General features: G+C 40.9%; 1 protein-coding gene across 1 annotated transcript; it reads right to left on the bottom strand.

The window, feature by feature from the left end:
- Window positions 1–969: 969 nt before the first annotated feature.
- F3 (coagulation factor III, tissue factor) lies at window positions 970–9031 on the bottom strand. Its single transcript, XM_058808335.1, has 6 exons — window positions 8566–9031; window positions 7601–7715; window positions 5627–5811; window positions 5046–5227; window positions 4774–4933; window positions 970–3671 (listed from the first exon to the last, which is right to left on the bottom strand). The coding sequence occupies exons 1-6, from the start codon at window positions 9029–9031 to the stop codon at window positions 3523–3525; spliced, it is 1257 nt and encodes a 418-aa protein (XP_058664318.1). The 3' UTR covers window positions 970–3522.
- Between the last annotated feature and the right edge of the window lie 5228 nt (window positions 9032–14259).

Genomic DNA, 14259 nt, shown 5'->3' with positions numbered 1-14259 from the left:
TGGTCTAATTTAATAAATGCTATGCTGTAATTACAGGCTTTCCTTTTCCTATTAGCTCTTCCCTTTTGTGAGTCTGGCACTGAATGAAGCTGAGGAAGCAGAGTGCCTCAGGGAAGGGAAGTAATGATGACAACTTTGGAATGTTTTTAAATTGACTCCCACGAGCTCTCATGTTTTTGATTGTTGTTGTAAGATTCCTTCTCCATACAAGGTTTATACATCAGCAGAAAAGGCATTAAGCACTTATTGCTCAACACGAAGTAAACAGGGTTTTGGGTGGGGAATTTTGGTATATTTCTTCCCTCTGTAAAAAGAGGAATTAAAGACCCAAGAAAACCCCCCATAAACCACACTTAGACATTCCCAGGAGTTTTGACACATACACAGATGGTAGCTATAGTACAGCAGGGATGAAAAATAAAAATAAAATTCTGTACAAATTGTTTGATTGGGATAATAATTTTGTAAGGTATTCCTTCTCATGAATACAGTGGGTATCTTCTTTTAAGGCATGTATAAAGTGTTGAGATCCACAACCAGTTAGTTCCAACTACAAGGTGATTTTTTCTATTCTCTTGAGTTTTTGTGTTTGTGTAGGCTGACCACCATCATTAGCAGTTCTCATCTCTGAGGCAGGCCCATAATGCCTTGAATGAACATCAGTAACACAAGTACAGGCAGCACTGTGGGAATGGAAGGAGAAGCTGTGAATGCAAACCGTGACTAATTGCTCATGTAAGTGGATAGCAGAAATGTGACTCAGGACTCTTCAAAACCTCCAATTTGTGACCTGTGGCTTCTCCTAGATTTATCCTTGCAGGTGCCCTGGTATTCTGCTTTATACATTGTAAGATTGTGGCAGTTTGGCTACACTGCTGTCCCAAAATAAGTTTCCTGAATGTATATTTAATTTAGTTCTGGAATGAATACTGTACATCGTTTTGAAAAGGAAAAGAAAGACTTATGTTTCCAGTCACCTTTATTTTACTAGAAAAGTATAAATTACAATCATAAATACAGATAACACCAGTATAAAAATTAGATATATATTTTTATATATATAATTATATTTATGTAAATATATAATATAAACATAATTATATATAAAATTATATATAAAATATAATTATATATATAATATATTTATCATATATATAATTATATTTATATAAATATATAAATTCTCATTCATAAATACTAAAAGTCAAAGCAACAGGTATCTCCAAATCCCATCACCAAGATGATTTGAATCTACACCACAGAAATCATTCTTCAACTGTTAATTAAAAATGATGTTCAAATGCAATAAATACTGCTACCTATTCAGTGCTTGCTGAAGTGAGTTACTGTTGACTCAAAGCCTGCAAAGTATTTGTTCTAACACTTAGTTGAAACTATCAGATTTCCCTGTCTGTATAACTCTAGGTGTAGTGTAACTGGATATACTTTCCAGATAAAGAGCAAGTACCTGCTTCAATAGTGTTTCCTACAAATTGCCAGTGCAGTAGTTTCAGTTTGTTTACCTTTGTCTGCATCCAAAGATAAACAGACCAAGTTAATTTTATCCAAGAAGTGCAAAAACAATAGTAGCAGTTTTGTCGCATCTGAACTAACAGATTATTTCACCAGTTAATATTGTTAAGAGGCAGATAAATACAGGGTTTGTTTCACAGAAACAGAAAAATATTCCTTTTAGTTAGGTAAAGGACATCTCTTTTCAAAAAGTAGTGTTTTTTCCCCTCACAAGTACCGTAAATCTTCTGGCTCAATAAGGCCATGCTGATCAAGTTAAAAGTACCTCTAGTTCAGAATCCTGTTTGACAGGACAATAGAAGGAGCTTGGGAACAGTCTATGAAAAATGTCTCTGCAAAGAGACCTTGGCAATTTAGAGATGGCCAATCACCAGCCATAGGGAGTTCTACAAGGGAAAGTGCTGGGCTTGGCACCTGGCATGGGGCAGCCCTGGTGCACAGACAGGCTGGGGAAGGAGAGGCTGCACAGCAGAAAGGGGCCTGGGGGACCTGGTCAAGGCAAAGTTGAACATGAGCCAGCAGGGCCCTGGCAGCCAGGAGGGACATCCCTGTCCTGGGGACATCAGGGACAGCATCGCAGCCAGGCAAGGGAGGGGATTGTCCCGCTCTGCTCTGAGCTGGGGCGGCCTCACCCTGAGTGCTGGGGGCGGTTCTGGGTGCCACAATCCAAAAAAGACATTGAGCTGTTAGAGAGGGTCCAAAGGATGGTGAAGGCTCCAGAAGGAAAGCTGTGTGAGAAGTGGCTGAGGTCACTTGGTCTGTTCAGCTGGAGAAAAGGAGACTGAGGGGAGACACTTCAACAACCTTGCCAAAGGAAGCAGAGGGGCAGGTGCCAATCTCTTCACTCTCGTGACCAGTGACAGGACTCAAAAATCCAGCATGAAGCTCAGTCAGGGAAGGTTTTGGTTCATATCAGGGAACAGATTTTCACCCAGAGGGTGTTTGGGCACTGGAACAGGCTCCCCAGGGCAGTGGTCACAGCAGCAGCCTGGCAGAGGTCAAGAAGCTGTCAGAGAGCACTCTCAGGTACAGGCTGTGACTTGTGGGTATGGTGCTGTGCTGGGCCAGGAGTTGGACTCGATGATCCTGATGGGTCCCTTCCAACTCAGCACATTCTATAATTCTATGATTGTAACAGATCACCAGAATGTTCTAATGACACAGGGCTTCCTGATATCTGGATTTTTTTGTCTGTACTGTCTAGTGGATTTTTTAATCCACATAAAGTTTGGGCTTCAGAATTCCTGTTTCAGAGAGCCTAAAAGGGTCCATTCAATTACCCAATTTTGTTGTTGGGTGTTGGGGAAAATGAAACAGGAAAGCCTTATAAATATGATTGCCTGGCAAAAGATTTTGAGAATATAGAGACTATAAGCGAGATTGAAATGAAAGCAAGCTTTGAGATCCCTTAGTTACTGAACAATGGTGTGGCCACTGAAGGTAATGCCCTTTTGATGAAACAACACCCTCTGCAAGCAGGCAGGTCCAAGGGTCAGAGCAGACCCTGTCAGCTTGGCAGAAGGGGTCTAAAGAGTAGTTTTTAGGGTTTAAAATGTAGCACAATATGGTAATGTAGTGATTCTTATAGGTTGTATGGAAATGCTATAGGATTTGTATCTTGTACTAGATTGGTTAGTGAGAATTAGAATATTCAACATAGAAGATGATTTTAACGGGAGCTTCACTTACTTACTTACTTACTTTCTGTACTCTTACTCTTGCCTCTTGGCTCTTACCCCTTTTATGCTTTTACTCTCTCACCCTCTCATCCTCTCTACCCCTCTCTTCTCTCGGGCCTGCTCTGAGCTGCAGCTGGCAGCTCCCAGCAGGGCCCTGCACCCAGGCCCTTTGCAATAAACTGCAAGTTCCACAACCTGGCTTCAGAGATCTCTCGTCTCCGTCCGTCCTGACCGTGCTACCCCCCGTCACTCCTACAGTTGGGGTTTTTTCTGCTTTGGCTCTGCCACTAGTGTCTGCAGTACTTTTTCCTTAGATACCATTAAGCAGCTCCTTTTCTCTCTCAGCTCTTGCTCTCTTTGCTTTCTTGCGTTTACACAGAACCACGGGAAGGACAATGGCGAGACTGATGACTGCAACTGCTATCACTGCTAAGATGATAAAGACTTCTGTTCCATATTCTGTGGAGGAAATAAAAATCCAAGATTGAGTTATCAGAACCCACAATGTCACAGTGCTACAAACTCTTAGCACTCATTCCACTGAATGAAAAAATGCTTTCTAGATGTTAGTCTCACAGAAGTGGAGTCACCACATCAGCGTGAACTGAACAGATTTTAACATGGATTTGTTGAACTGAAGTAAAGTTTTATTCTACCTCGCTCACTCTAGGTTTTAATCCAGTTTAGTTAGTGCACTAAAGTACCATGCTAATACCACAAGAATAAGTAAAACCATTCCCCCTGCCTGTACATTATTTCTGTCCAAGTGAAAATCTATTCAAGGTTACAAGCTAGAAAAGACCAAGAGAAGATTTTTCTATTTAAATTTTAATGAAATTGTAATTTATCACTTTTGTGGTAAATTCTCTGGATAAGAAAGCTAATTTGAGTTCATTTGCCATTTTAGAAGAGTTTTTTTCTAGAGTGCAAATATTCTTACTCAGGGAGAAGAAAGATACAGTACAGTAATGTGATATTATTTAAGTAATATTGATGACTGTATATTGAAGAAAGTGTTATCCAAATGCCTGGCTGATTCACCTACACTTGCTAACTTATTTACCAGTAAAGAAGCCTATCTGCCAACCTCTGACCTCGTAACAGGAAAGAAAGTCTTATTCTCATCATCTCCTTTTGGCATAACTAAAGGTCAGTTCATTCTACAAGTAAATGGATATGTCGGTTTCCAACACTTTGATGTTTTAGAGCTAATCCTTCATGCACTTCCTATGGCACCTGCTATTGGAAGGATCCAAGGAAAACAATTCGAAACAAAAATGAAGCTGAAGGCTAGTGGTGACATCTGGAACCTCAGACACCAGTCATCAACTGAGACATTTTAACCAAAACAGTTGGGCAAAACCCTAAAACCAGCTCCAACTTACTAAAGATGGTGGACTCTTACTTAAAGTGAGGTCTTGCCATGAATTTCCATGTTCCACCTGTGTATTCTAACTTACACAGTAAACAGTTTATTTCATTGCAGGCACCAGAATTTAAAGATATGGATTTTTTTGTTAGACTATTAAAGACTGAGTGACAAACCTCATCTGATACTTACCATCTAAGATATTCCTTCCTACACTGGTGCAGAGCATCCTGCTTTCTTGGCCATTACGATTTTCTCTGCGAGAGGGAATGATTCCCTGGACATAGAAGCAGTAGTTCTTTCCGCTGTCAACGCTTACTTCAAAATTATGGCTTTTTGTTGTTACATCTTTCTGTAAAGGAAAAAAAATATTCCAAGTGTCAACTCTGAAGGTAACACAGAAATTGTGTAACTATATAGAATGTAATAATTATTACAGAACAAAAGCTAGAGTTAGACCATACCTTTCCAGAACTTTGATCTTTCCAGTAATAGAGTTTGTATTCCAGGTCATGCTGGAAAATATCTTGAATACTCATAAAGCTTCCATTAGGAAATATGTATGGTGTAAGCGGATCTTTGAACACGACATTCAGTTTGGAACCTTTTTGTGAATAATCCTTTATCTCTGGCTTTCCAATAACAGCTAAACAAAGATTTTTAGAATTTAAAAAATGACATCATTTATATATGACATGCTCTTTTTCCTTCCACCCTCCATTGCCTTCCCTTCTCAAATCTATTACAAGCTTACAAAGCCAGTGAGGGCCTAGATTGTAAACAAGTATCCTCACCTAGTATGCAATGTTAACTAAATGGTCTACTCAGTGTAGTGAGAAACAAATGAGAAACAAACTAAAATCTTTCACCCTCCCCTACAATAGGGAAAGCTTTATGCCTGAATACCTTCTTTTCTGTTATCAGCAGGGTTACCATAAGAATCTATAGAAAAAAATATTTAAGCTCAATCTAAACCTTGTTTAAATCAACAGAAGTAATCTTGAAAATAAATTTATAGTAAGATTTAATTGACAATCCTACTTACTCTGGCTATAAGGTGTAAATTTTTCAGAGACTTCAAAAGGTGGCTCTTCAAAGTTATCCGTCTCCGCAGGCTTTACAGACAGTATGTGTGCTGTATAGGTCTCCTTTACATTCCTGAGCGCATCAGTAACATCACACTCTGTTTCTGATGTCAGTATGCATTTTCTCCTCACGTCAGATGTCTGTCTGAAAAGAGCAAGAAGGAAATGTCAACACTTTTGAACCAGACATATATGTATTACGTACTTAGATACATTAAAAAACATTTTCCCCCTCAAAGTGTATAGATTTCCCTCATCCAATAGAACAGCCTTGCAGGCTAAAAGGAGAAAAGCTCACTATCCTGTACAGCTGTATTTCACAATTCAAAGCAGAATTCAGTAAATCAAGCATGATTGATATTAATTAGAGAAATGTGCCATAGGACACATTTGGTTTTGCATTTATGCAAATGCCACTAAGAACCAGACAGTAGCAGCAAATTTCAATGCAGAATTGCAATTTAAAAACACTGACAAAAAGTATGAACCATGCACTTCTCTTGATTTTTAAATGATAGAAAGGTCCATTTACTTGCGAAATAGCAATGAGACTATGAAAAATGTTAATTTCTCATTTTACTTCCTCACAAGAAGGAACAAAAAAACAGATTAGATATTAATCCTTCAATTCTTTTCCCTCTTTTTGCTGGTGAATTAAGGAAAGCAAAAGCTGTGTGATCTCAACTGGAAGAGCGAGTGCTCCCTGTTTGAATATTAACAAAGTGTTTTTTCTCAAAGTAGATTAAGTTTCCTTGTTTAGAGTCAGCTGAATTCCCTTCTCACTTCATCAGATTTCTTTTGTCACAGATCAGTGAGAGACAGTGCCACAAGAAGTGCACTGAAAAGGGATAGAGGTTTGACCTTTTTGATGAAACAAATGTACTTTGTAAATATACGTACACAAGAAAGCAAACATTTCATCCTACGTCCTCCATAACAGCCACTTCAGTTAAAAGAGATGCCTCTGCTGCAGAACTACACCTGATTCTATATTGAATCTTGGGCAAACAGATTTCAGTTTTTTGCAAGCAAAAAGTCTGGAAAGAAACTCCAGATTCAAAAATATCATAAAATGTGCTCTGCTAAGTGTGTGCTTTTAAGTCCATTAATCTAATCACGCCTAAAGAATGAAAAAGAACATTAAACCATTACACTGGTATTTCACTTTTTAGTCATGAGAGAACACTCATTTATGTGCCACTTTTAGAGACAGTAGAGACTACAGTACCACTTTTTCATTACTATGTAGGAAGTTTGATGATGCATTTTCCCTTTAGGGCATGTTTAATAATGCTCTGTGTATTAAAATGGGAGCTAAAACCAGCACAGATTTATTACTTAACTTCATGGCAAATTTTGTGCAGTTCTGAAAGAGGTATTAGGCACTTCACACAAGCTGGCTATGTTTATATCTACAATATTTTACAGCTTACATAAAATACAATATCAGAGGAAATCTTGGCAGAGGGAAATGAACAAAGGTAATTTTTAGTATTACCCAGTGAGACAAAATTATGAATTACTGTGATTCACCGATTAGAATAAAATGCAGACTCATTTATTAGACACCTCCCAAGACTGAAGACACAAGTCCAGACATCTTGGAAGACATAAGTTGTGTCTAATATGTGGTATGTCAGGTTGAGTATCAACTCCTTCAAAGTATCCTGGCTGGCTCTCTCGAGCAGCACCGAACCCTAGAACTGGAGCTGAACTGATCTAAAGCTCATTTCTCCATTTCTGAAGTGGGCAAAACCAGAAGTCTAAACCTGATATTTTTATAGTTGGACACTAAGAAGTATTAGGCAATTTTCCTAAATCCCAATATTTGAGCACTTTTCCTGTTACATTCCCTTTCAGAAATATTCAAACATGCTTTCTTTTCATTTTCTTCAATTGCCATTAATGAACATATCATGGTGTTATCTACTTACCCATGTATTTCTACAGTATAGAAGTAGCCTGATGGTCTTGGTTGCCACTGTAGTATAGTTTTAAAATTGATTGAAGACCAAGTTATATTGACTGCTGTTGGTAGGTCCTCGTAGCCTTTAAATACAGAAGAGAGTGCCATCAGTCATATTATATATAATTCGTGTTTCCCTGCAGTCATTGCTCAGTTGCCTTAATTGCAACTTGGAAACGTTTTCTTGGGGGAAAACGTTCAGTCCTGCCCTTAGGAAAGGACTGCTCATCTTACTAAAGAAATGAGTCCTGGTAGAAGTGAAGAATGAGAAGACAATTGTTTTCTGTCTTGTAACTCTGAAACTGATGAGGTAATTTAGAGTTCCTTTTTGATCCAAGACCTCCGCAGAAGGTACAAAAGCTTGAACATTCTCGTGAATGAAGCACTGAACAAATGAGGCATAGTTCAAAATCATCCCTAGCTGAATCTGCAGAAAGCGTAAGCTCCTGGATTCCCATTTCCATATCAGTGGTTACCCTACACACCTACAGTATACGAGAGAGGCCACCCCGGGATGAGCTCGTGTCCCCCTCAAGCACATTTTTGGCCAGCCACAGCTGCTTCGGGGACATGCCCAGGACGAAGCCGGATGGGAAAATCCCTCGCAACCCTGTAACCTCTGGAAACCCCTCGATAAGCTCGGAGCTGGGAACAAGGGGAGGAAATCACTCCACTACAGCTGCCCACCCCCGAGGCGGTCCCCGCTCCCATTAATGCCGCGGCCAGTGAGGAGCCCGCAGTGGCGCCCGGCCCGGCCGCCGGGGCGCTGTGCAGGGAGGGCCCGCGTCCCTGTCCCCTGCCCGCCGGCGCGTGGCCGCTCTCCCCGGACTCCCTCAGGGACACCCCGTCCTGGGGCTCCGAGGGACCGATCGCCGGCGCCATCCCTCCCACATCATCCCGCCCCATCCCATCCCGTCCCGTCCCGCCACTCACCGGCGGCCAGGGGCCAGAGCAGCGCGCCGAGCAGCAGTGCCCGTGGCGGGACGGCGGCACGCAGCATGCTGGGCGCGCTGAGGGAGCTGCCGCTGACGGCCGCCGCCGCCGCATATATGGGGCAGCGCCGCGCAGAGGCGGGACCCAGGCCGCGCCCCGGGGCCGCGCAGCGGGGGCGAGGGGACGGAGCGCGGCGGAAGCGCTCGGGCATCCCCGATTGAGCAAACACAGCGCGGGATCTTCGAGGAAAGGGAGGGAGGGGCGCTGAGGGACGGACGTGTCCCGCGGGATGCAGCCCCGCCACCGCATCCCCCGGCGCAGGCCGAGCTGGACGTGAGGGCGCACCTGGACATGCCTGCGGTCCGTGTCCCTCTGCCTGGCTGGTGTCATCAGGCCCTTCTACCACCCCTCCCTTCTCCTCTTGGAATTCTGGTGAAACTGGACACCACTGGATAGCCAACTTCATACTCTGCAAACATTTAGCTGCCTGTCGAGGGACACCCCAGCTCGGAAGTGGCTGCTCTGCGGGGCAGCTGGTCATGCAGAAGCGATGTTGAGTTAATTAACTTTGATCCCGTACATTCTGAAGGGCTAAATATGTCAGTCCTTCCCTCGGCACACAGGACATTGGACACAACTGCTCAGCTAGACCACATCCTCCATCCCCTCACAGCGTTCGTAGCGGACTCTGTCAAGGCTCTTCGGTCACACCAGACAGAAAGTAAGTTTCAGGTGTTCAGGGCTTAGTACCTCACTCTCCTATAAGCCAGGGGCACTTAACCCTTTTCCTGTAAGGTCACATTGGAAGGGTATGCCATTTTCAGAGGAGCAGGGAATTGCTGACAGAAGGCGTTCCGGATCTCAGCCTTTGCTGAGGCTCGGGCTCCTGGGCCGTGCGTGGCGATCGCGGTGTCCCCCGGGGCCTTTGTCCGGGGGGGGCTGTGCCTCTGTGTAACGCTCCAGCTCTAGAGGGAGCTGCGCTCGCAGGAGCTCAGCACTCTGCCGCAGGAAGGTGGGAAGCAGACCGTGCAGTAGAACTGTGTCAGAATTCAGGGGGACACACGCATTTACAGTCTTAGACTGACTTACTTTCATTTTGATGCTGACTTGGTACTATGGACGTGGAACGTGTAAGTAAGAGAAGAAGACTAATGCAGAAGCTGAATATTTCATTACCTTTAATTTTCATGATTGACACATACTTGTCTGCAAGCAATCAGTTCTCTCTCATAACGCAAAATAAATGCATATGGAACAAATGACGATATGCATTCAACCAGAGTCTGCATCAGAATCCATATTATTCTAAGGCACACCTAAACCCTTGACTTTTAAGTTATTGACATACCTTCATTAAATCCAGCCATACACCTTCTCATTTTCCTGCTTTGTTTTTCATCAAATTTCAGCACTGTCTGTATGTAGCTGTATGTTAACATTACCTCAGCCAAAAATACTTCCTGCTTTTAACTTGGTGTGGAATACAGATCTTGTGGGGTTTCTAGCTTTTCAGGATGGTGACCTTATAAGTTGATTTTCAAAGGACTTTAGAAAGAAACAGTACTCACATGTTTAAAGAAAGAGATGCTTATATGAAACATTTAAATCTCCTTTAGGCTTTAATTTCACTTAATTTCATGTAGCTCAGTCACAAAAGATGGAAAGTGGGTCAGTAGTGGTTTCCAGTTTTTATGCAGATAATCTCAGGATGCCCTTCTCCTGACAATTCCTTCTTATTCACATGTCTTCTGTCAAGAGCTCCCACACTTGAGAGAGGTGAGGAACCATCCAGACCTTGTCCAGACTAACCAGTGTGACCACTGCTATCTTATTCCAGTTTCCAGCAAGGTATTTAATGTTCACTAACAATAAGCTCTTAGATGTTCTCCTCCTTGCTGCAGCATGAGAGAAGGACACCAGTTTGCCAGAGCTGATCAGGTTGGCATGGCAAGGTTGTGATGGAAAAGGGAGAAGTACTGAGGTGAGGAGCTGCTGCTGCCACATGTGGTCTTCTTTCTCTTCTTTGGCCAAGAGCAGACTTGACCACAGAATGAGAACTGCTCAGCCCTGCCTGGCTCCAGGCACCAACCAGCGTGGGAGAGGAGAGGAACCTCACACAGCCTGACATGGGCTGAAGCCTCTGAAGTCTGCTCAGCAGCCAGTGACTTCACTGTGACATTCTGGTCACATTTCCTGCCCACTTTATGGGGATTTCAACAGCTCATTTAATAGAGAAAAATTGTGTCTTTTTTCAAACATTTGTTGTTACATGCAGGAGAACCTTCTGCTGACGTAAAGCTCTGGCAATTTGTCTAGAAACTTAGTACTTGGCTCCTATGTGGAATGCCAAAATGTAGGCATCATCTCTACATGTCTCTAACCCATTTAGTCATCCTGTGCTCATTTAGAATCAGCTGAGAAAAAACTCATTTCTAAGGTGAAGTACATCTTTTCTAGTATAGGCAACCAAAGCAAGTAAAATGAATTTATTTCAGTGTTGAAATAAATGGAACATTTCTACTGATGGAGATTAGGATCTTGCTTCTTGCATTTAGAGTATGTGGGAGACATGCAAGAGTGCAAGCCTGGCTGCACAATTTAGTTTAGATGACCTCTGCCACTCTGTGACATCTTCAGTCTGGTGAACTGGGTGGAATCATGGTTGGAGGGTTTGCCAGAAGGCAAGCAGGTTCTACAGATTTTCTTTCCTTGATATGTTTGCTATGGAACCAATTGATTATGGGAAAAGTGAGGATTAAAGCAAAACTAAATCTGTGAAACTCCATTATTTTTTAAAGAGGTGCATGCATTTATTTTTACTGTATGACCTGCCAAGTCTCTAAACTGGTTTGCTTAGAGAGAGCTACAAATCTTTGCTCAGCAAAGCAATTGCCACATCATGTTTTCTGTACAGTCATATATAATTATTGAAGTGGAATGCCTCAGGTGACATCAGTGACAGATTGGTTTCTTTACGCTGGTGGTTTTGCAAGACTGTAGGTAAAATTTTGTAATAGTTATTAATGTTTTGAAATTCTGTACGTCTATAAAACGTTCATCACTCCATGATGAACATCAATATCATCAATATCATTATATCTGATAGTGTCAAATGTATTTGGATGAGCAGGATTTGAAATCACTGAGAAATTTTTCCACAATGAAATTGCTCCTGATATTTATCTTAAATTTAAATCTTTGTTTAATTTGTCTTAGTGATCAATATGATTGGGTAAATAATGTAATTATACAATTAATTATATTTCATTAGAAACCCCAGAAGTTTAGGTATCAACCTGTAATTTGGTACCTGCTCCCATAAATATCTTAGCATTTCTCTTGCAGACCTGCTTTATCAAATACTGTGTTATAAAGGCATTCATAAACTCCCAAATACCTCTGAGAAACAGTATTTGTAATTAAGAGGAATTGTAAAATGTTGTAAAATTAGTTACTAAATTACCTTTTTGATGCACAGCAACTCAGTATTGTCTCCCTTTGGTGAGCAAGGTCATTGAACCAGTGTAATGGAGTGAAGAATCAACTTTTTATACCTAAAAGCAGCTGTGTTTATCCCTGAAATCTCCATACCAATGAAAGCCCCAGTATCAAGATTTCCTTGTGAATCCCTGATTTTCTTATTATCTAAGCTATTATAAATTATTCTGTGATTCTAAAGTTACCTTGTGATTTTATAAAATCACATGTAGCTTAACAGAAAACAGTCAAGTTTCACTGGGATAGAACTAGTTAAAATTTTAAATCCAGTTCTGACATTAATGGATCTTCTTTTCACTAGTTGGAAAAAAGTAATGAATAAACAAAGTTGATAGAAAATTTAAATTAGCAGAAGATTTATCTTACAGGGGAATCACAGGTACAATATGAATTTCTTGCTGATAGTAGAAATCCTGAAGTGAATATTTGCATGTTTTTCTGACATTCTGCTTTCAAAATGTGTGTTTTTTCCACGTTGGCTATACACACATCTCCTCACATCTCCTTATCATACGGATATGTTAGAAAGAGACACTAGCACAGGACCAGATCTCCTGGGAGTCTTTGTGTCTGGATGGGCTCTGGGTGGAAATGATGCCTGCCTGGGAGGCAGGACAGGCATCCCAGTGAGGGAGGCTTCGAGCCTTTTCCACTCTGAAAATTCTTGTCAACGTTGCTTTGGTGTTAGCTCCAAATCGTGTTTCTCACTCACAGAATGACGTGTGATGAGTTTATTACCCTTCTCAAAATCTTGTTTTGCAGCACTATTTCATGAAAAATAATTTGACCAACATATTTGGTGCATTTTATTTCTGTGATCTTCAGTGATGCCTTGGGGTCAATAAGATCACATAAATGAAAATTTAAACCACGCTTTGGTTGATTTGGTGTGTGGAAGATTTCCCAAAGCGAGTGGCTACAGCAATAGCACAGCTGTGCTGTGAGGAGTGCCAGGGTCCTGGGAGCAGCTGGGTTTGTTTACTAGAGACTCTCTCCTGCTAGAGGACAAGCAATTACAAAAGTAGTAATAAATGTCACTGGAGCACAACAGGAACTATGGAGATGGAGACACTGAATGGTATTGGTTCCTTCTGTGCCCAGGGGCTTCAGTTTGGCCAAACCCAAGTGTTACAAGATTGAATCTGTTGTTTGACACTGTAATGCAGTCTGTCTTCCCTTTATTCCAAGTGTTCTGTCCCAGCTGTCATCTGTCCTCTTAGGGTATTTAGCTTACCCTGTTGTATCTTAATGACATAAATTAATCTTGCAGTTCCTATGCATCTCCCCCATAAGATTTATTTTTCCTAAGTGTTGTTAGACACAAGTGCAACTATCAACCTTACTTATTTAGGTTTTTTTCTCATGCCTGAGTTTGTGAGGAAGAGACAAAACTGAAAAAAAACCCAAGAAGCAACATAAATATTAAGTAAATAAAACTTATTTTAAAATAAATAGTACATTAAAAGTAGCCTCCTTTCTTTTCATATTGAATCCAGTCTCGGCTCATGAGTCTTTAAATTTCAGGACTGAAATGAATCCATTTTACTAGACAGTTATAACTATTAGTAAAACTTACTCCCTTTTCTTATAGATTGTTAAAAAATATGGACTTATTAATTTTAGATGTGACATATATAACTTCTCAGTCAAGGTAGTGCTAGTCAAATTCAGTGCTCTTTGAAAATGACAGAAATGGTATGAGCACACCTTGAAAGGTTAGGCAATTCCATGGGTAAAGTAAACAAAGCTTCAGTTTGAACAAATGTGATCCCTAGGCTGTCATTAAACCTATTCTTAGGAACTGTGAGAGAGGAAAAGATAAACAGCATTCCATTTGACTTTGCTATTGTAATGTTTAATCTTCGTGTAAAATGGCTTTTTCTTTTGGAGAAATTTGATACAACAAAAACCCCATTCTGTATGAACCAGAAAAATTAAATTGAGTTTCTTTTATACCCTGCATCTCTGTTCTTTGCCATTACATTACTTTGTTGATGCTGCCTTTTTTGCTGAGGTGGGAGTCAGTAGATTAAAGATAATTGAAAAATGGATCAGATTAGCTATTGCAGAATAATTCTGGGTTTGATAATGGGACATAATCAGCCTGCTACTCCAATAGGACACTATCCAAATGCTACAAGAATAATCTATTCAACTTGACATAATTGCTCACAGCTTATTGAATAATTAAATATC

The sequence above is a fragment of the Ammospiza caudacuta genome, chromosome 7, assembly GCF_027887145.1.
Source record: "Ammospiza caudacuta isolate bAmmCau1 chromosome 7, bAmmCau1.pri, whole genome shotgun sequence".
Lineage (NCBI taxonomy): Eukaryota > Metazoa > Chordata > Aves > Passeriformes > Passerellidae > Ammospiza > Ammospiza caudacuta.
This window is presented reverse-complemented; position numbering and strand designations above follow the sequence as displayed.

Excerpts from the sequence above, each read along its gene's own strand:
- F3 (XM_058808335.1), bottom strand. The coding sequence starts at position 9,031 with ATGAAGTTGGCTATCCAGTGGTGTCCAGTTTCACCAGAATTCCAAGAG. Across the intron at positions 5,228-5,626 it reads ATTTACACCTTATAGCCAGA|CTGTTATTGGAAAGCCAGAG; the intron begins GTAAGTAGGATT and ends ATCTTTGTTTAG. Across the intron at positions 4,934-5,045 it reads AAGATCAAAGTTCTGGAAAG|AAAGATGTAACAACAAAAAG; the intron begins GTATGGTCTAAC and ends TTTCCTTTACAG.